The sequence below is a fragment of the Panthera onca genome, chromosome B3 (genome assembly GCF_046562875.1).
Source record: "Panthera onca isolate mPanOnc1 chromosome B3, mPanOnc1 haplotype 2, whole genome shotgun sequence".
Lineage (NCBI taxonomy): Eukaryota > Metazoa > Chordata > Mammalia > Carnivora > Felidae > Panthera > Panthera onca.
This window is the reverse complement of record NC_138344.1, coordinates 104967575-104990918: the sequence shown is the minus strand read 5'-3', so window position 1 is coordinate 104990918 and position 23344 is coordinate 104967575. Positions and strand designations below refer to the sequence as shown.

Genomic DNA, 23344 nt, shown 5'->3' with positions numbered 1-23344 from the left:
CCCTCCCCGACTTGCATTCTCTTTCTCTCAAAAATAAATAAACATTTTTTACAATTTTTTTAAAAAAGAAACAAAATTATTTAACCAACCTTTCCTGTTACCATACCCCCCCCACCAAAAATAGGCAAACACATTAACAAAGCCTATTGTTGCCTTTTGAGTTATAATAAACAATGACAAAGCCATTTTGATAGCTCACAATAATGCACTGTAGTGTTAAACATACTCTCTATGCATCCATTTCTTTATCCATAATGAGGATATGTATATGACTGTTGTGAGAAGTAAATGAGATAATGTCTCAGAAGCAGTTAATGAATGTTAGCTATATTCAGTTGATAATTAATATTAACAGCTTTAAAAATAGTCATAATCCCTAATTTAGTAATTCCATTTCTGGGATTCTATCCTAAAAAAATAATCCTAAGTATGAGGGGAAATTTTATGAAAAAAAATTGCTCATCCCAGAGTCATTTTTAATAGGCACAAACCAGAGATTTAGTGGCCTTTCCCTGCCACCCTGACTTTTATCCAGTGGAGAGCTGAGGCCTTGTGCTCTGGCCCAAGCCAAGATCTATAAACCTAGGACTAGCTGGGAAAATATAGACAGGGTTAGAAGCAAAATGAACAGAGAATTTAAGTTCAGCTTCCTGGCAAGTTAGCCTTACCAGAAGGAACAGTTCAAAATGTCAAGTACATCAGGGTAGAGCAGAGCAAGAGAGCCAAAATGAAGCTTGACCTCTGAGATCAAGCTCCTTGAGGGAACAGTCTAGAATGTGGATTCTGGAGACATGCCCTGAGAACGGGTGGGGAAAGGAAGGAAGAACATCTCAGGCAGAGTTGGTGGGTGGGCCAGAGTTGCTGGGTCCTGAATAGAAATAAAATAAATTTCCATCATGGGAGGAATGGCTAAATAAACTATTGAATACAACAATAAAATATTATATATCATTTAAGTACGTATATAATATATACATTTAATATATAATATAAATATATAAAAATATATATACACACATATATACAGTATATACTTATATATAAGTTTATATATAAGCATATATATGTATGTGTATATACATATACATATTTTTATGTATAGGATAGCAACTATGGCATATGCATAGAAAAAATACTTAGAGGAACCACATCAAAATATTAAGAATTGTTTGATTAGTAGAGTAATGTTGATTTGCCTTATTTTTGAGACAGAGACAGAGTGTAAGCAGGGGAGAGGCAGAGAGAGAGGAAGACACAGAATCTGAAGCAGGCTCTAGGCTCTGAGTGAGGCTCAAACTCATGAGCCATGAGATCATGACCTGAGCGGAAGTCAGATACTTAACTGACTGAGCCAGCCAGGCACCCTGATTTGCCTTTTTTTTAATTTTATTTAATGTGTAGGTTTTAAATAACTTTTAACTTAAAAACTTGGGTGTGAGGACAAACAGAAAATTAGGCACATTTATCTAAATGTTACAATGCTATCTTCCACAAATTTGTTTTTTAAGAATAAAATATGTGTGTCTTAGGCAATCAGCCATATTTTCAGCCTCTTAAATCCTTTCCTCTAAATATCAACTAATGAGATTCTGGAGAAAGAATGTTTCTCCCTTGGCCTAGTTTTGGCTTTGGGGGAATAACTGTAACTCTTTCCTAACATGGGATATCATTTAGGAGACAAAGCTCAAAAAAGTCATTTATGGGATAAATGCTAGTGGCCAGCAAATCAGTGGGTCCGTTCCAAAGATTCTAACTTCGTAAACCTTATTCACACATTACATAAAGAAATACAAAAGAAAGCAAAGGTTACAAATATAAGGACTGTTACATTCATCACATTGTATGTTCTTTTCATTCCTATTAGGAACTTCTTGACAGAATGGGTGTCATTTCAGTTTCTGAATTTACCAGAGCACAAGTTCATCTTTGATTTTGGCAACTCTGTGGCTATGATCAGAATCAATCAATCCATACAACAGATTCACCACATGATTATCAATTTCAACCATTAGGCCTACTAAACACTTCCCATGAATGCTCTGAATCAACTGAATTTAGGCAAATATTTAGAATAACATCCTTTTATCAAGGATTGATTTTGAATTCAATTTTTTAATTTTTTAATTTTATTTATTTATTTATTTGAATTTTTAAATTTTTTTAAAAGTTCCTCTAAACACTTGAGGAAATGTAAATGTGTCCTAGATATTACATATAAATGCATTTACATGGGAAGGCAGAGACCTTTCACTTTAAAAATCAAGTGGCAAAATAGCAAGTAAGGTATGATTTCATTCTAAGAACCAAAATACATATATATGCATAATTGGCTAGGGGTCTGGAAGGATATACAACAAGAGGTACATAGGAATCCTCTCTGGATAATAAAAATAGTGTTTCATATTCTTATTTTTTGCTTATTTGTATTTTTAAATTTTCTATAATACACATATACTGTATTTGTAATCATAAAAGATTATTTTCAATTAAAAAAACTCCTCTTACAGTTGAAAATAGATTTATTTCCTGCTTCTAGCTAAGTACAACATTCAGAATAAAATGTCAGAACCCACTAGAAAGCCAGAAATGTGGGAATAGCCTCCACTTAAGGAATATAAATTTAAAAAGAAAATCTCATGGGGAAAAAGATGCTTCTGCAAGATTTCCCTGCCCGAGTTTGCCAGTTCAAAGACTTAACACATTTTGCATAAGAATTTAATAAATACATAGACTTTAGGATTGTTTACGAAAACCAAATTCTACTCTGATCATTTTGTTTCATGAAACTCTCTAGGCTGCAACTCTATATCCTCATGTCTGCTTATAGCATTCCCTTTAAAATATAACAGCTAGAGGAACTAGTGATATATAGGACATTTTTTATATTTTGGTAAGCCTGAAATATTAATTAAGTATATTTAATATACTTAAATATAAAGGTAAATTATTCATTAACCACTTCAGCTATAATGATTCTAAAGCAGCTGTTATTTACCTAGGCAACAGTCCTCATATTAAAATAATTCTCTGAATCAGCTCTTGGCTCCGTGCTGCTACTCCTTATGTTTAACAGATAGATTGTATCAGCTCCAAAAAAGCACTATGAGCCAAGGAGTAAATAACCATTTTCAAAAGCATAATAATATACCATAGTTATATTATAGTTAGAGATACGATGATCAGGTAAATAATTAAAAGCGACAAGTCTAAGATCAAACAAAATGATCCCAAGGAAACAAAAGGCACTTTTATGTCACCTTTCCAGCATTATATGTACGTATAAAGAATGTATATATATATATATATATATAAGCCCCAAAAGAAAAAGTAGTATAGAAATAAATTATATAGCTGCCCTCTACCTTCCAAATTAAAGGTTTCCACCTAGAAATAAGTAAAACAAAATTGTGCCAATCCTAAACACACTCCCCTCCTCAACATTGATAAAAGATTTTCTTGCTTTTAATGACTCATACACTTATATGACATTTGAAAACCAGAACACTGAAAGCCTATATGTGTTTATGTGTTTTCAGAGTAGGTGGGAAATTTGGTGGGGGGTGGGGTGGGGGGGTAGCACACATTGATGGGCTCTCTGGCAGAACTCTTCTGGGTCCTTGAATTCCATCCATATAAAGATAAACGGGTCAGTGGATTCTGGCTCTGCCATGGCAGTGTGAGTCCACTATAGCCTAGCCCTCCTAATGTTTACAATTAAAAACTCTGATAAAAATATGAGAGCTGGAAGGAACTACCTGAACGCTGTGAAAGTAAACAAAAGCAAGTGGCTCTGGGGGTATGGGTGAGTTTTCCATTTGCTTTCTTTTCTCATGCCGCTTTATCCTGAGGACAGGACCCAGTTTCAGAGCAGTGTGTGCTATAGGCAGCTAAACGTCCAATAGAAACATGTCTTTTCTATCCCAAGGAACCAGGAAATGTTAAGCCTACAGGGTGGAGTGAGTGGGAAAAATTCCCAAAGAGGAATGAAGTATAGAAAGAGGTTCCCTAATTCTGTATATTGGCTCCATCTACCATCTGAGCCAAGCATGCAAGGTACAGATGTAGCAAAAGTTTTGAGAATTTTTTGTCTTAAGTAGGCTTCATGCCCAGCATGGAGCCCAATGAGGGGTAGAGCCCAACACTGGGCTTGAACTCACCACCCTGAGAGCATGACCTGGGCTGAGATCAAGAGTCAGAGGCTTAACAGAATGAGCCACCCAGGTGCCCCAAGGCTTTGAGAATTTAAATGAGATATGAACCACCTGCACAGGTTGCAATCTAATCCCTGAACTATATACATGCAGGACAAAGTGGTACAGCAAAAGCTTGTATGAATTAACTGAGACTTAAACCACTGCCCACAAAGGTATGAAGAACTTAGGTCAGAGCCTAAATGGGTTGATTACCTGCTAAAGCAAAACCATCAATATTCTCCTAAGGATTATAAAAAGCTCAGACAGAACCCATATAATATTACATTGACAATGTTCAGAATACAATCTGAAATTACTTGACAACCAAAAAAAAAAAAAAGAAAAAGATGTAATCAATTCTTAAGGGAAAAACAACTGATAGATGCCAACCTGAAGATCACCTAAATGGTGAAACTACCAAAGACTTTAAAGGAGCTACTATAGGGCACCCAGGTGACTCAGTCGGTTAAGTGTCCAACTCTTGATTTCAGTTCAGGTCATGATCTCACAGTTCATGGGATTGAGACCCGCCCATGTCGGGCTCTGCACTGACAGCACAGAGCCTGCTTGGCACTCTCTCTCTCTCTCCTTCACACTCCCTAACCCCCACTCACATGCACACACTCTCTCTCAAAATAAACAAACTTTAAAAAAGAAAATAAAAAACAAAGGAGCTATTATAACTATGCTCCATGAGGTAAAGGAAAACACATTTGAAATGAATGAAAAGACAGAAATCTCAGTAGAGCAATAGAAATTAACAACAATAAAACACTCCCATTTGGAAACTTTAGAACAGAAAAATACATTATCCAAAATTATTTAAAAATTTTTCATTGGATGGGTCTGATAGAATGTAGATAACAAAGCAAAGTGAAGATAGATCAAAAGCAATTACCCAAACTAAAGAACAAAGAAAAGATTGAAAAAAAATGAACAGTTTCCAGATCTTTAGGATAATATCAAAGAGCCAAGGATTAGAATTCTACAAACCCATCACTAAACAAATAAATGAAGTTAACAAGGTACACAGATCAAGGTTAATATACAGTATCAATTGTATTCGTTTATACCACTGACAATTGGAAAATAAAATTTACAAAACTTCCATTTATATTATCACCATGGGGCACGTGCATGGCTCAGTTGGGTACACATCTGGCTTCAGCTCAGGTCATGATCTCACAGTTTGTGAGTTTGAGTCCTGTGTCAGGCTCTGTGCTGACAGCTCAGAGCCTAGAGCTTGCTTCAGATTCTGTGTCTCCCTCTCTCTCTGCCCCACCCATGCTTATGCTCTGTGTCTCTCAAAAATGAATACACATTAAAAATAAATTTATATTATCACCAAAAATCATAAAATACATAGGAATAAATCTAGCAAAAGATGACCAGGACCTGTACACTAAAAACTACAAAACCTTGCTGAAGAAAATTGAAGACTTAAATAAATGGAAAGATACAGCATACTCATGGATTAAAAACTCATTATTTTTAATTTTTTTAATGTTTATTTATTTTGAGAAAGTGAGAGTGAGAGAGAATCCCAAGCAGGCTCTGGAATGTTGGTGCAGAGCCCATCCTGGGGCTTGATCTCATGAACCATGAGATTATGACCTGAGCCAAAGTCAAGAGTCAGACGCTTAAATGACTGAGCCACCCAGGCACCCAAAAACTCATTATTTTTAAAATGGCAGTATACTTGTGCAAACTATATTCCATTTGATACCAATAACAATTTAAGCAGGGTTTTTATTTCATTTTTGTTTTGTAGAAATTGACAAACTGACTCTAAAATGTATATGACAATGCAAAGAATCTAGACCAATCAAAGGAATTAAGAAGGAGAATGAGAAAAGCAAAGTTGGAAGTCTTGCCTTACCTGATTTCAATACTATAAAGCTACAAAAACCAAGACAGTTTGGTATTAAAAAAGGCATACAGATAAATGCAACAACAGAATCCAGAAATAGATACATACATGTATCAATTGTTTGGTTGAGTGTGTGTTTACAAAAGTGTCAATTCATAGGGGAAAGTTATTTCAACAAATAATTACAAATTTTTATGTTTTATTTTATATTTGGGAGACAGAGAGAAACAGAGCACGAGCAGGGGAGGGTCAGAGAGAGAGACACACACACACAGAATCTGAAGCAGGCTCCAGGCTCCGAGCTGTCAGCACATAGTGCAATGGGGGGCTTAAACTCATGAACCACGAGATCATGACCTGAGCCAAAGTCGAACACCTAACCGACTGAGCCACCAGGCACTCCTCAACAATAGTTATAGATCAACTGGATATCTGTTTGGAAAAATTGAACATCTATTCTTACTTCACATCATACCCAAAAATTAACTCAAAAGAAGGTCAATGGCCTATGTGTAAACCTAAAATCATAAAACTTCTAGAAGAAAAACTTTGCAACCGTGGATTAAACAAGATTTCCTAGATGAGACACCAAAACCACAAACCATAAAAGAAAAGATAGAAAATTGGACTTGATAAAAGTGTAAAACTTTTGTTTTTATAAGGCGCCATTAAGAAAGTGAAAAGGCAAGCCACAGACTGGGAGAAAACATTCACAACATTTATCAAAGGACTTGTACATGGTACTTATAAACAACTCTTACAATTCCGTATGAAGACCAATCACCCAGTTTTTTAAATGGACTATTTGAGCAGACAACTAACCGAAGATATATAGAGATGGCCAATAAGCACATGAAAAGATACTCACCATCATTAGTTATTAGGGAAATTCAAATTAAAACCACAATGAGTTACCATTATACATCCACTGGAGTGGCTGAAATGAAAAAGACTGAGCATGTCAAACAATAGCAAGGATGTGGAGTAAACAAAACTCTCCTACCTTCCTGGTAGGAATGTAAAATGGTACAATCAGTTTGGAATATATTTTTGTAATTTCTTAAAAAGTTAAAAATATACCTGCCACAAGACTAAGACATTCTACTCCTGCACATTTAACCAAAAGGAACAAAGACGTCTTTTCCCACAAAGACCAGTACGTGAATGTTCTTGACAGCTTTTTTTTAATAATAGCCCCAAACTGGAAATAACCCAAATGTCCATCAACAAGTAAATAGGATAACCAAACTGTCATGTATCTACACAAAGGAATACAACCCAGCAATAAAAAAGGAATGATCTATTGAGGCATAAAATAGCATGGAAGAATCCAAAAATCATTATGTGAAATGAAAAATTCAGGCAAAAAAAGAGTACACTACATTCAAAGTAATCATTAGTGACAGAAAGCAAATCAGTGGTTGCCTGGGGAAAGGTGTGGAGGGAGAGACGGGTTAGAAAACGTATAGAGGCAACTTCTGAGAATGATGGAAATGTTTGTTGCATTGATTGTAGTGGTTACATGGGTGTATACATATGTCAAAACTGTTCAAATTGTGCAGTTCAGATATGTGCGTTGTACTGGACTTCAATTGCATCTCAATAAACTTGTACCAAAAATAAGAGGGGGGAGGGAAAATCCAACTTATTGACAAAGGCAACAAGTAGTTAGTTCATTGCTTCCAGCCATATGGTGAACTGGATAACCTAATCATCTCACTGCAAAACAGTTAGAAATGATTGATAAATTATTAACAAATATCCTGTGTATTAACTTCACTAAAAAGAAAGACACCCAAGTTTAGTCTACTCTGAAAGAGTTGGGAGAGAGGTTGCTGGTGCCTTAAGCAAGGGGCTTTGGTTTAGACAGGCGCTCAGGGACAGGAAGTTGGCTTGGATTTCGGACTGAGACTTCCCCATAATCCTGAAAGCAATGAAGGGCTACACCCTCAGTAAAAGGTTGGTCCAGGAAAACATTCTACTTGCTAGCCCAGGATGAAAATAAGGAAGCTCTTCTGCCTTGGAAAAGGTCTTCTCTGAGAACATGCCTATCCTCATGTGGGCTCAGGGTTTGAATACATACTACCTCCACAGTCAGGTAAACCAAAGTAAAGAAATTAATCTAAAAGGTAGCCCAGGGGGTGCCTGGCCAGCTCAGTGGAAAAAGCATGTGACTCTTGATCTCAGGGTTGTGAATTCAAGCCCCACACTGAGTGTAGAGATTACTAAAAATAAATAAATAAATAAATAAATAAATAAATAAATAAATAAACTTTAAAAAATTTTTGAAATTAAAAAAATAAAATGTGGCCCAGGCTGAAAATGTCCCTGAAGCACCTGACGGGAAAGAAACACAAAACTTCCGTGTATGGTAAAATCTTGAATCAAGCCTCACAGGATGCACCCAATAATACCCCACTGGAAGTGAGCTCACAATACAAAATAACAAAATACACTAGAAACATAGAAAGGCAGTGTGTGTGCAAAGGTATAGCACTTGGGTTAACACTTTTGTTGCTAAAGAGTAGAATTTTTCTAAGCAGAGCAAACAAGTAGGCCATAAAATCTCGTGCCTTTTTTCTCAGTGAGGACACACTTAGAACCCCATTAAAAAGAATTAGGAAATATATCTACTATACAGGTCCATGAAATGAAGGAAGCAAGTTACAGAATAATATATAATACATATAGCTTGAGACTTCATTTTGAAGAAAAAATATAAAGATTATATATTTCTATGTGCATATAATATAGAAATATATACACCAAACTTGCTGGAGTAGGATTTGAGGAGGATTAACAGAGAATTTAAACACCTGTGCTTTGTTCAGATATTATTTTTTCTCTTTTGAAAATGAGCATTTGTAATTTATTTCAATAAAGGAAAATAAAGAGATTTTTGTGTGTGTGATAACAATGGCAACTATTTTTGTCACTGAAACAGACAAAACCCAATTTTCCAAGCGCAGTGCAACTGCTGGGTACAGAGAAGTCAAGCAGTAGATAGAGGAGGACAAACCCAGGGTTCTTTGAAAATCCTGTTTTTCACGCTTCTCGTTTGGCGTTCTGTCACCTAAAATGTAATTATTCAGAGGCTGGTTTTCAGAAAGCGTCTCCTTCTGAGAATAATGCTCATTTCCAACAACTTGGAAATGATTCAAGAACTGACTGCAGGTCACAGTTGCCTTACGCAATAAACTTTATAGCCTCCCCCCAAAGAGATGGGATCACAGCATTAGAAAAGATGGTGAGATCATCTCCTTGCTTGTGCTTGGCTTAAATTTAATCAGGTAGTCAAAGAAATTCTAGTCTAAGCAGAATGATTGGCTGCATATAAAAACATATGAACACTAAAAGACTAACAACATTTTGAAGAATTGAGTTGTCTGAGATGTCTTGCTAAAAAAAAAAAAAAAAAAAAAAAGTCTTGTTTAAAAAGAAGATATCTTACCTTTATAAGCCATGGAGAATCACTTGCTATGTTCCAAAGTTAAAAACCTTCTTAGAGATAAAAGGCATATAAAATATTTCCAAGACAAAATTTAAAAATCGAATAGTTAAGGAATTTTGGTCACATTGAAATTTAGTATCTGACATAATTCTAAACATAAGAATTATGAGATCGAGCTGATTCTAGTTTCCTGTTCACAAAATCATCCTTCGATTGGCCAAATTTGGGACATGTTGAGCATCAAAAATAAACAGGAACTATGATTGTAAGATACCAAGTGAATAAAAATCTAGGAGTCCATTGTAATATTCAAAAAAGAAAAAGGGAATGTTATAGCATGCTAGCTAATAAAGCTAGAGGGAAAGCTCTCTAGAAAACCATCATTTGGAATCCCTAAGGCTACAACTGGTTCAGGCAAGGATCATCAGTGTCAGCTAAATCCATCAAGTGGAAGGTTGTGAAGAATATCCATATAATATGGAAGAATCACCCACAAATACTAACCACTTGCAAAGAGGAAAAACACCTTTATAATGGAGAAATCTCTGCTCACCAACTTAATCAAGGGAATCACTCTTAAATTCAGTAATAGTACAGCAACCTGATATTGTTTCCCACTATGAAGCAATGAAAACACACAAGATTACTAGTGAAATCCTCTTGCCAAGAATGTTTAACCTGAATCCAATCAAGCCTTACTGGGTTCATGGGAAATAGAGGGACTAGATGTTAAAAGACAGCATCAGGAAACATCCAAATCCAGAATGTGGGCCCTTCTGCAAGACAACTGTCCTGACTTTAATAGCCCAATGTCATTTTTAAGAAAGGAGGGGAGACTATTCTAGGCTAAAAAGACTAGAGATCTAAAACCAAATGCAATATACTGACTGAATCCTGGCTGGGACAAAAGGGAGGAAGCTGCTGTTAAAAAATTCTGAAACAAATTGGAAAATTTGAATAGAGATTAAATATTCGATGATATTAAGAATTATTATCAGTTTTCCTTGTGTGATCATGATGTTGTAGTTATATACAAAAGAGTCTCCTTATTCTTAGGAAATACATGCTTAAGTTTTTAGATGAAATATCACAATGCCTGAAATTTACTTTAAAATAATGCAGTAGCATGGTGGAAGGAGGATTGCCAATATCTGTCTTTCATCTTTAAAATCAGCAATATGGTTTAACCTAATATATAGAGAGTTAAAGCAGTATAGCAAAACGTTAGCAACTGCTGAATGACTACACAGGTGTTCACTGTGCTATCATTTCCACTTCTCCATGTTGGAAAATTTTTTCTACTAAAAAGTTGGGGGATGGGTGAAATTCTCAAAAATTATCTTCCTTAGAAAACATCTACCAAATGTACTTCAAATTTTGAAGAAGTACCTTAACTAGTTTTTTTTTTATGGGTATTTATTTTTATTGAGAGAGTGAGAACAGGGGAGCAGGACAGAGGGAGAGAAGGGGGGAGGAGAGAGAGAGGGAGAGAGGGAGAGAGACAGAATCCCAAGCAGGCTCCACAATCAGCTCAGAGCCCAATGCACTTGATCTTGGGACCAGCTCACCACCTGAGCCAGTCAGTTAAGCTACCCTGGCGCCCCTACCTTAACTATTCTAAAGAAGTGGTTTGCTTTCCCTCATTTATTTACTCACCATTCATTCGAAGACTACACCTAAAACGTGCTTTAATTATTGCAAATATTCTAATGCTAGAATAGAAACAGAAATACCAAAATCATCAGCACAAGATTTAGATGCGTAACTGGTTTTATACCCAAATAACAAACTTAACAGCAGTAAAACAAATTGTTTATTACAGCATAAAATGCGTTATATTAAATTTACACAATGATATATAAAAACACATACTGTTTATATCAAACAGTAATTTAACATCAATAGAAATATAAAAAACACTTACTACTCATGCACAAAACATGCATATATTGGTATAAAAAAAAACAGCTTTACACAATACTGTTTACCAAAAAAAATTTTTTTTTAAAAAAAGCCCTTCCAGACAGGGTCAGTGGTCCAATCTGGACTGGATTGCACTAATATGTTCGGGCCAATGTTCAGGTGGCACAGTGTTCAGTGAGCAATTCTGGGCTTGGAGTCGCACTCAAAGGTTATGTCATTAGAAGTGAATTTTTCTGTACCCAAGGACCAAAATGTTATCCCAAAGGCAAGACCTTCCAGGAAGAAATGGCTGGATCTGCTGCAACTCAGAGAGGAGGAGAAAGGCCTCAAAATGTTGGCTAATCGGCCCTAAAAGGGTAATTGTAACCAGGGCCTAGGCACCAAGTGCGGCAAAAGTTTTAGTGAATCCTTTTAAGGTTATTACCAGCCTCCCTTATCCAGGTCACCAGCTCTGGATCTAGGGTCTGGTCTTCTTGTTCTGAGTCCAGTTAACCAAACAGTTCTGGGAAGAAAATAGAATGGGGATACAGCTAAGAAAGGGAGACGATATAAAAAATTCCGGAAAACAATGACTGTCCGTCGTACCTACTTCACACACTTGTATGTGATGCCTCTCAACCGGAAAACTCTCGTGGAGACACTGCCCTAAAGACCCAAGAAGCAAATGTATGTCCTAAATTCCATCCACCTGACCTTCAGGTCAAAAGTAATCTGAATCTCATCCCAGTAAGACTTGAGCATCGAAACCTGCGCCTTCACCGATGCTCAGAGTATTTCAAATAAAAATCACCTGCTACCACAAAACTCGTTCACTACCACCACCAGCAAAACTCAGTATTTACTCCTAACCAGCAAAACATTCTTTACCTTCCATTAAAGGCACTAGTGTCCCTACATGATGAAGACGAGACATAATTTACCTCAACAAAAGGAAAAGCATTCCAGGGAACTGTCACACAGAAAAAGAAGCCGCCACCTTGCTCCTGGGTAACTAGACAACAGCCCATCCTCCCCCCACCCCGCCCCCCCCACAATGATGTCCCTCAAACGGTCGTCATCAGTTTCAGGGAGCCGGACCGAAAGCGGAGGATCTTCTTCTTGAGGTTATGGGAAGCCTTGATTTTGACAAAGGTTTTCGTGGGGTTGCCGTGGAGGTCTGGGCCTGCGACCGCCTGGATGGGGAGAGTCTGCACGAACTGGGACCAGATGAGGCCCCCGCTCTCCTCGGAGTCACTGGAGCTGGTGCTGTCGCCCGCGAACTCCCCCTCGCTCACGCTGGACTCGCTGTCCCCGAAGCAGTTGGTGGTGTAGTTGCTGCGCTCGTCCTCGCTGGTGTCCAGCACGGTGGAGTGGAAGAGCGACTCGCACTCGGCCGAGTACTCCGAGTCGCTGGCCACGTAAGCGTAGGGGCTGGCGTAGGGCAGCGGCACCGCGGCGGGGTACAGCCCCACGTGCTCACGCCGGCCGCGCCGCGACCGCCGCAGGGCCTCTTCCAGGGACACCTCCGCGGCCGAGCGCCAGCGCCGCGAGTCGGTTCGCTTGTGCTTGGGCTTGGCCACCAGCGCCTCCCGGCCGTGGCCGTGCGCCCTGGCCGCCCCCGCCCTGTGGCCCCCAGCCAGCGGCCGGCTGGGGAGGCCCGCCTCGGGCTGGCCGCCCCCGCCCTTCCTGCCCCGCGACGAGGCCTTCCTGAGCTTCTTATTTGTATCCACGTCGTCGGGGAACCGGCACTTCTTGCCGGCCGCGCGGCTCTTCTCCCTCACGGCGGGCAGCGCGCCGTCCGGCCCGTGGAGGGCCTGGGCCCGGTGCTTCGGGCCGCAGCCCCGCGGCCCGGCCGCCGTCCGGGCGCCGCGATGGGGCCGGCCGCCGGGCTGCGGGCCCGGGCCCGACTGCGCCTTCACGGGGGGCGCTTCCTCCAGGCTCTGCGAAGAGGAGCCCTCGCTCTTGAAATCCAGCGCGGGCCGCTCCTCCACCACGAAAGCCGCGGCCAGCAGCGCCGCGGGGGCGACAGGGGGCGCTGCCGGAGGGGCGGGCGGCAGGCCGCCTTTCTGGGACACCTTTTTCAGCGGCTGCCCAGCTTTGTTCTCCTGCGGCGGGGCCGGGCCCCTCCCAGGGCTCTCCTTCGGAGAGGCAGCGAGGACCTGAATGCTGTCTCTGGGGGAGTCCCCCGTCACAGCGGCGGGCCCCCGAGCGTGTTCCTGCGAAGCTGGCTTGGCATTCTTGGGCAGATGCTTACTCGGAAGTTCAGTGGCAGCGCCCTCCGGCGGGGACAACCTCTTGCTTTCCAGTGGTTCTGCCTTTGAGTCTTTGGACCACTGCTTCGGCGGGGAGAACGTCCCACTGTCCAAAGAAGGGACTCCGCCAGGGGGCAAAAGCACCTGTTTGGGATTCTTAAGGTTCCCGCTGTTGCCCTGTAAGACGCCCCCGGTCACTCTGACACAAACGCTCCCATTCCTCAGAAGCCCCTTCGTGGGGTCAGCGTTCACACTGGTTCTTGGTTTGTTGGTCCTTACGGGGTGTGTTTTTTTCTGGACCAGGCTCAGAATGTAGCCGTCCATTTTCTTACTGGACGAAGGATGGGGAGCAGACCACAAACTGCTTGGAGATGGTAAGGAAGTGGCTGTCTTGATGGCGTCCGGCTCAGATCCATCACAGATGTCACCGGCATGGTTACCAAGCCTCTCCTCTTCCCTCAGAGGGTTGCCCGTCAGGCAAAGGAGAAACATGGGGCTCTGCACGGCCACGGCGTGAAGCGGACTGGGATAGCGATACACATCGTTCCCGTTTTTAGACACCAGATCACACTGGTACTTGGGATGCACATCTGCAATGACACCAAGGGAATTAAATTGTGATGTAGAGGGGGAACGGCAAACCGCCCCTGAGGCCTGGTCTTCGCAGCGGCCTTCTTTGTATTCCAACCGTCCTATGAGATCTGAAAAACATTTAAAGGATACACTCTGAAGAACTGAATCGGTCAGCACCAGCTTGACTCAGGCCAATTTCTACGAAAACACACTCACTGGGGGAGAGACAGAATGCTAAAGAATCAACAACTATTCCTACAAGCTGTTCTAGGTTTTTTTTTGTCTTGTTTTGTTTTTTAATGTTTATTTTTGAGAGAGAGAGAGCGGGGGAGGGGCAAAGAGAAAGGGAGACAGAATCCGAAACCGGTTCCAGGCTCCAGGCTGTCAGCACAGAGCCCAACGCGGGGTTCCAAGTCACGAACCATGACGTCATGACCTGAGCCAAAGTCAGAGGCTTAACTGACTGAGCCACCCAGGCGCCCCTTTTTTAAAAAGAATTTTTTTAATGTTTATTTATTTTTGAGAGACAGAGAGAGAGAGCAATCTGCTCTACAGCCCATACTATTGGATGAGGGAAACAAATATTTAACAAAGATATTTGTAACAAGATATGATACATCCTCCATCCTCCGAGGGAAAAATATTGAGCCATTAAAAATCCTTTCAAACTATTGAATAATACGGGGATATGCTTTAAAGGTTAGTGAAAAGCATGATATAATACCAGACTATGATTACAATTTTAGCCAGACTATATATGTGAAGAAAGAAAGTATGAGATGAAGCACCCCAAGATGCCAATACCACTGCAGTGTAGTGAGAAAGCAAGTGAGATTTACTTTCTTCTTCGTTTTCTATTTTCTAAATTTTCAGTAAGTATGCACTGCATTTATAACTAGGAAAAAAAACCCTTATTTTTTGAGTCATTCTTTCTCTGGGCCCTCTGTGTTCTATTCTTGGTTTCCTTTTGAAATACTGCAGATAAACTGTACTTTCTCTGAGCTTTCTCCTCATATTCTTTTTTTTTTTTTTTTTTTTTTTAGGCTCAATTCTTTTTTTTTTTTTATTTTTTTTTTTTATTTTTTTTTTTTTAACGTTTATTTATTTTTGAGACAGAGAGAGAGACACAGCATGAACGGGGAAGGGGCAGAGAGAGAGGGAGACACAGAATCGGAAGCAGGCTCCAGGCTCTGGGCCATCAGCCCAGAGCCCGATGCGGGGCTCGAACTCGCGGACCGCGAGATCGTGACCTGAGCCGAAGTCAGACGCTTAACGGACTGAGCCACCCAGGTGCCCCTAGGCTCAATTCTTAATGACATATGTTCGAGTATAACAGTCAGTTGAAAGGTCAAAGAAACTGATCAAATTTCACTGGAGAGTAACCAAACGTAAATAATAATCACTTTATATTTTTAAGAATGACACTAAAAAATAAGGCAATATTTTTTAATTTTTTTTTTACATTTATTTATTTTTGAGACACAGAGAGACAGAGCACAAGTGGGAAGGCGCAGAGAGAAAAGGAGACAGAATCTGAAGCAGGCTCCAGGCTCTGAGCTGTCAGAACAGAGCCCGACGTGGGGCTCGAACTCACAAACTATGAGATCATGACCTGAGCCGAAGTTGGACGCTCAATCAACCGAGCCATCCAGGCGCCCCAATAAGGCAATATTTTTAACTGGGAAGGAATTCTTGATACGGTTTTAAGAGATTGAGCTGTTGTATTAATGAATAAATTTTCACATCTCAAAAATGTAAATGCCAAAATACGATGAAATCAAGCTTTTTTGCTGAATTAAATGATTTTGATGTCTTTCCTTGGTGACTGTTGTAAATATCAAATCCCTTTAATGAACTTAGAGAAAATCAAAGTTTTTATCACTACTTAAGATATCCTGTATTATATTTATTCACTCAAATATTGAAAACTTACTATGTGCCGGATTCTATGTAAATTATTTAAGTTAAGGGAAAGCTCCATGACCTTCAATGATAATTAGAAGTCCTGGGGAAAAATACAGTCTGGACCCAGTAATGATACGATTCATTTGTAAAGCAAAGATTATTATAACATAAAATGTGCTGTGTCCCTACCCCCCACCTCCACTCCCAATAGCTTACAGCAACAAGGAGAAGAAACCTTTCTAGCTAATATCGTCGCTCATCTTTCCTCCTGTACTACCATATACTCGCCCTACTTAAAGCATTGCCCTACATTTACCCACACTTTACTATTCTGTCCCTTTTCCCAACTTACAGTTAAGGAACAAGACAGACATCTCAGTCTCCAAGGCCCAGTACAACTGTCTCAATTATGTGAAGATGTGGCATTTGGGAGATCAGGAGTCTGTCTTCAAAGAAAACCTATACCAAACGCCTTTAATGGGTTTTAAAGTTTCCCTCTGAAACCAGATCTGCAGAGTGAAGGGGAGCAATTACCAATGAACTTGAGGCCTAGACACTCTAGATAACACAGATGTGTGCTTCCCCAAATGATTGCTGCTGACAGCACAGTGTACAAACTCAAAGACACCAGCCACTTAGCAGCCTCAGTTGTTTGGCGTTATGTTTGCATTGCTTGGATCTCAAAAGTTCAGCCTTAGGCCCAAGTGGAGAACACAGACAAACCAAGAGTGTAGTGACTTGCGCTATAGCACCTACAGCTCTCCATATCCTCTCTGCTCTTCTGAGGAATCACAGTAAAGCAAAACTAAGAAAGGAGTCCCAAGTTTCAGCAACAATTCTGCCATTCAGAAAATGAGGAGCCCCTGGAGAACTGTTTTATAAAACCAAATTCCTCCTCTGTTCAATGAGAAGGTTGAACACAGAAATTTCTGAATTCCTAGTGTGGTGGGAAAACATGGACCTGACAACTGGTCCTGAGCTTGAATCCTGCCTCTGCCACTCGCTAGTATATTAACCTTAAACAATGAACCTGTTAATTAACCTAACTAGACCTCATTTTTCTGACATACAAACGGGAGCTAACAAGACTTGCACACCCTGCAGAACTACTGGGAGGATTCAAAGGAGATAAATATATGCAGAGCATCCAGTACGTGTTTGACACATAGTGGAAATGCAGAAACTTCCAATACTGACAAGAGCATGACTCTCTCCTGAGGTCACTCCAAGGATAGCCCAAAGTGGAAACAACGGCACATGGCCTACGGGAATCTCATCCCACCCACCTCCTAAAAGAAAAGACAAGCTGCCATCATGCAAGACATTCTGGAGAATGTGGAGGGACCACTGCTCCCTGAAGTGCCAAGCAGCCTGACAGACATATTTAACTTACTGTAAGCTTTAGCTTTAAATGATTATAAAAAAAGAGATCCAAAGTGGCTTTCCAAAGAAATACAAACAAGTCAAACTCACAGCAAAGGCTCACAAACAGAGCTCAAGACCTATAATATTGGGACAGGATTTCTAAAGAGAAGCTGTCTTGCTACCATCACAATATAAAGCTATGTCATGAAACGTAGCAAGTTGATGAACTTCTCTGACCTTTTGTTTTTCTGTCAGTAGAAGGGGTTAAAGCTAGATAACCGTTAAGGGCCTTTCACCTTTTCCAGCTAAAAATGTCTATCAATTCTAAAAAGTCTTACCTGCAGATTTGGGGCAACCATCTGAGATAGTCAAGGTTGCCTCCAAGGGGCTGCAAAAGCAGGTGCTGGAATGACAACTGGATAAACACTCACTGAAGACCGAGTTAGAGGAATTGGAAAGGGATCCTGAAGCCCCATCACTCAGCTCATAAAACCCTACAAATAAAAACACCATTTGGAATTAAGATCATGTCAAGCAATAGCATACATTTGTGTTTAAAAGGAAAAGGGTTAATCATCTAGAAAAGGTAGGAAGGGGACACTGGTGGGGTGGGGAGCGATTCTGGTTCACTGGATTTAGTGTGAATTTCAAGTTTTATTTCAAGTAATCCTTAGGAAAAGGCAAAGAGCCCATATCTATGGATACATTTCAAAGCTACTCTCACCCTCAAACTGACCTGCCTTTTTGACCCCACCTTTAAAGATGTGCAAGGAAAGAGACTTAGATCTGTCAAAGCCCCAACTTTATCATGACTGTTTCAGAAAGAATAATTTGAAGAAAAAAATCTATTTAAGGAGCCAAATGGCTTAAAAGAAGAAGAAGAAAAAAAAAAAACTTTTGAAGTGGTCTCAGGAAGTTGAAGTGTGACTAATTTTCTAGCCCAGTTCTGACTTTCTCAAGTTTCAAAGGAGGACTGCTCTTCCAGAAATTTGAATAGAAGCTTTTATTTTTAAACTCAGGAGACTCCAGTCAGATCAATCTCATTATTAAAAATTTGGTCATCTGGTTTTATTTCCCTCTCATACAACTGAATGGCAGACTGCTTTTTTTTATTCTCTCTGCACTAGAAACAAACTCCATTGCCTTTTGCAGGTGTGGGAAAGTTAAACAGTGGAATGAAGTAGAACTCAAGTGCAGAATTCTGTCCTAGTGTCACACACTCACCTGAGCTGGGCCGACTGTCTGTCTCCAGGTGCTCTTCAGATGTCTTTTCTACATCCAGTCTCAGGTCACTTATCTGCTTGTCAAGTTCTTGCAACTGATTCAACAAACCAGCATCTCTTCTCCTCAAACAATTCTGATTGGGGGGTGGGGGGGGCGGAAATGAACACATTTTGGTGACAAAGAATCAGAAAGTCTGCTCTAAGTACTCAAATTGCCATTTGGAAAGTTCACTAAATCTTCCAAAACCAAAACTTTTACTGGATGACCTGACATTAAAAAACAAACAAACAAAAAAACACAAAAAACAAAACAAAACAAAAAAAACTTCAAGAATATGTCCTATGTTTCATTTCACTTTCTCACATTTTGCGGTGCTATAAAGTTTCTTCATAAAAACAGGACTTGCTTTTTGTTTCAACTTATACAAACTCACTTTGTATAGGTTAAGGATAAGAAAACACAACGAGGTTCTTTTAAATCCTCTATGTACACCCAATTTCTTGCAAAACAGTGCTTCACAGCAGACTCTTTAATTTGAAGTCAGAGTGTAACAGATTCCCTACAATACACTATACCCTTACTTAGGTGAGATTTTCTGGCCAAATGTCCTGCAGAGTTTTGTCTTCTCTTAGTTGCTTTGTGGGGTTTAATCAGTCTTAGGGCCTTTGAAAGCGAGAAACGAATACTAATAGCCAGTGCCAAGTATAATGTGAGCTAGCAAAATCCAAAACCCTCAAGGGAAGGTCCATCAAGATTTGAACTCAACTCAGGTTTCCAAAGATGACAGATCTGTAGTGCTAACTCACACTGCCACCTAGTGCTTCCTATTGCTGGAAAAGCAAAAGGACTAAAAAGGCATCTGGTTCAAATCGCGAATGCCAAGTCTACAAATGAAAATAGTACCACAAACACTGACTGGACTGAAATTCTCCTGACATGCTGCCTTGCTCCCCTCCAGGGGACAACAGGAATGTGCCACTCACAATCTTGAGATTCGTGAAGACAAAAAGGGGCTATTGTAAAAGACAATGCACAAAAATGTCAATGACAAGGCATCACCAGCAAGAATGGAGTCAAACCAATGTTACATGCACATCTGGTCGGCGACCAAAGAAAAGGTAAAATGCCAAATAGGTATTGTACAAAGCAGGATACATCCTTGAAAAACAGATGTAACAGGAGTATCTATTCCTCCTGTCTGTCCTTTGATTTAAAAAGCTTGTAGACAAAAACCTTATATGCCTTTTGACTACAATGAGTTTCTTCAGGAGACATGAACCACAGTAAAAGTACTGTGATGCTGAGAGACAGAGAGGGAGAGACTGGAGAGAGAAATTATCTGAAAAGAGATAATACAAGAAACCCTTTGACAAATAACCACACGGCATCACTATGTTCGCTGTTGTAGGAGGAGGGACGTTATCTAGCATGCGTCTAGTTTCAGACAGTATCACATGGCCAAAAAAAGATTTTTTTTCTCTCTTTTCAAAACTACATTTTTGAGGTCACCGTAACAAAGCTGCCGCCATTATTCTGAGGCGGGGTCAAAAGCTGTTCATCAATACATTAAGCGCCAAAGTTCTTTTCCTTCCCCATTAACGAAGATGGCACAGGATGGCTGGCTGAGACGTTGACGGAAATCCAGTAAGATAAACGCTGTCTTAAGAGCAGGATCTCTCTTCTTCCCCCTCCACCACCAGTCACATAAAATATGAGGGGACGGGGCACTTTCCCCAGCCAAATTTCTATCATTTGCATCTGTGTTAGCTGCTTCATACAAAGGGCTTCTATATGAAATTAAGCAGCAGCCCGGGCAAAAGCTGGCATGCGGGGGAGAGCCCTGGGAGTGGCAGGGCGCCCTACGTGAGCTTCCGCGTAATCGTAAAATTCTGCATTGGACAGTTAACCTCGCCACAAGCCCCCTCCTCGGCTTTTGTCCCTTCTCGGCGGGAGGACACGAAGCTAAGACCTCCAAAAGATAGGGTATTTTAAAGGAGGGTTTGCAAACATTCGGGGAGAGGGGCGTTGCATTCGTCGAAGTGGGGAGATTTGAAGGTTACAACCAGGCGACTCCAAGAATCCCGAAGGCAGAGCGGGAGGGGAGGGCTGCCACCCCTCCCGGCAATCCGCGCGGGGTCGCCAGCCCCTCACCTGACACAAAGCGGGGACACGCCAGGAACGCGTGGGCGACGGCGGCCCACGCGCCGCGCGCGCCCACGCAGGAATGGGGGTCCCGGAACGTGGAGCGTCTCCCCGGCCAGAGGCGCCCTCACGCCCACCCCCAGGCCACCTGCCCGAACCCCAGTCCCCGTGCAGGGACAGCCGTGCCCCTTCCTCCAGGCACCGCTTACCAACTGCTTCCGCAGCAGCAAGATATTCTCTTCCAAGAACTTCTCCTCCAGGCGGCTGCGCTGCGCCGCCTCCCCCGGCACCTCCCCAGCGCGGGGCGCAGCGCTCCCCGCGCCCCCGGCGCCACGCAGGGCACCCCGGACCAGCAGCTCCTGGCGCTGGCGCAGGTACTCCAGCTCCGCCAGCCCGGCCAGCGTGGCCTCCTGCCGCTCCCGGGTGCGCTGCCGCTCCGTGTCCGCCTCGCCCTTCTCCCGCCAGCGCCCCTCGGGCTCCGCCGCGCGCGGCTCGCCCCGGGCCGGCGCCTGCGGCTCCAGCTCCCTCGCCGTCCCGGCCGCACTCGGCTTCATGGCCCTCACCCCTGCAGGAGCGCCCGTCACCGCAGCCGGGCCGCCCGGGCGGAGGAGCGGGCGCTAGGGCTGCGGCCGGGGGCTCATGCCGCCCCCGAGTCGGGGCGCAGCGACGGGGCGACAGCCAGAAGCGCCCGGGACCCGCTCGCGGCCGCGGGCTGCAGCCGTCCGGGCCCGGGCGGCGCCGTCCGCTGTCGCCGCGCGTCCCTCGCCGCGGCCCCGCAGCTGATAACGCCCTGCTCGGCGCTACGTCACGCGCGGCGGCCCGGCAAACCCCCGCCTGGCGCCCGCCTCCCCGCGCCGGCCCCTCCGCTCCGAGGCCCGCTCCCCCAGGCTTCCCCCTCTCCTGTCAGGGGCGCCGCTGGCGCTCAGCGCCGGCCTCCTCCTCGCTAGGCCCTCCCCGCTCCTCCCTCTCTCCTCCCCCGCTCTTCCCGCGGGCCTCCTCGCCCCCTTTTCGGGTTTACAGCACCCAATTTTTTGCCTCGCTCCTTATTGGTTCTTTTCCCCTCGCACAAAGCAAGGGGCGAGCGCCTCGAGCCCCAGCATCCTGTTACAGTCGGCCTCGCAGGCAGGGTCGCGAAGGGACGCGGCAGTTGGGCTCCCCAGAGAACTTTCTGAAACTCGACCGAGTTGCAGCACACAATCTTAACCCTTTCCCCCCACGTCCACTGTTCACATCCACTCACACCGATTTCGCTTTCTTTCACCTTGCCGAGCAAGGTACTGAGAGCGCATTCAAAGACCATTTCTTTGGCTCCGCTCTGTAAAGACAGGCAATACCCAAAGCACAGTGCGATGTCGTTCTAAAACTGTCTCAGTCTTAGTTTTGTTGCTGTTTTATCTTTTCACGAAAGGCATATAAAATTAGGCAGGAGGATGTCGCTGTAAAGCCAGGGGTTGCATCCATTCTTTCACAAGCCTGGGGTTTCATGTGTGTGCGCGCGCGCGCCTGCGCGCTTTGGTTTTTGTTTGGGCTTTTTATTGTTGTTATTTGCTATCTTGGGCAAACACAAGAGCTCAGACTCCGAAATCAGGCTGTCTGAATGTGAATCCTGTTCCAGCCTTGACTAGCTGTGCAAACAAGTTACTTCGCCTCTCTATGCCTCTCTTTCCCCAACCGTAAAATGGAGCTACTAACAGAACCTGCCTGTTCTAAGAATTACATTATATAAGTATAAGTAATATACTGTTATAAGTATAAGTAATGTACATTACTGTTATAAGTAATATACATTATATAATATGTATTTGTGGGGCGGGGTGAGCGCGTGCGTTTACCACGTGGCAAGCTCGTAGATAGTAAGGATTATATGAGTTGTGGCTTCAACCCCCCCCCCCGCCACTCCAGAGAGACCTATAAACTTTCCCCCTGAAGTAGCATTTGTGGTATGGTCACCTCTGTCCCTCTTAGACACAGGGAATTTCAGTGGGATAGAGAGGTCTGGAAATGCCACTAGCTGGCTTGTCTATGGAAAAGCAACGTATCTGTTTTAAAAAGCAATACATCAAAAAGCCTCATAAATTAAATCCAACAAGTTACAATCTGCTGAAGTTCAGGCAAAGTGCTGTGTGAAGGAATGCATCCTATATCATTATGTCAGACTTGACCACCGCTGCCCAGCTGCCCCTTCTACCCTGTGTGGTCTAACCCTCCCTCCAAGATCAGTTCACTTCCCTCTTCTGCACTCTGGTTAATTGCATGAATATCTGATTCTTACCAAATGCTATTTGTTTGGTTATTTATCTGGGTGTGTACATACATATCTATGTATGTAGGGGTTTATGTGTATTTCTTCTCTCCAATTATGTTATAAAAATTGCCTGAAGGCAGAGACTGTTTTAATACCCTCTTAGTATCACCGTACTCAAAACAGTGCCTTGAAAGGATCCAACTTTGAGTTCTCTAGAGACTC

General features: G+C 42.3%; 1 protein-coding gene across 2 annotated transcripts; it reads right to left on the bottom strand.

Annotated features, from left to right (window-relative positions):
- Positions 1 to 11304: 11304 nt before the first annotated feature.
- On the bottom strand, positions 11305 to 21555 carry DACT1 (dishevelled binding antagonist of beta catenin 1). Of its 2 annotated transcripts, none has more exons than XM_060619940.3 (4): positions 21087 to 21555; positions 18736 to 18868; positions 17850 to 18005; positions 11305 to 14369 (listed from the first exon to the last, which is right to left on the bottom strand). In XM_060619940.3, the coding sequence occupies exons 1-4, from the start codon at positions 21429 to 21431 to the stop codon at positions 12481 to 12483; spliced, it is 2523 nt and encodes an 840-aa protein (XP_060475923.1). In that variant the 5' UTR covers positions 21432 to 21555; the 3' UTR covers positions 11305 to 12480. The 2 variants fall into 2 exon arrangements, with proteins under 2 accessions (XP_060475923.1, XP_060475924.1); XM_060619941.3 differs by having other exon boundaries at positions 11305 to 14258.
- Between the last annotated feature and the right edge of the window lie 1789 nt (positions 21556 to 23344).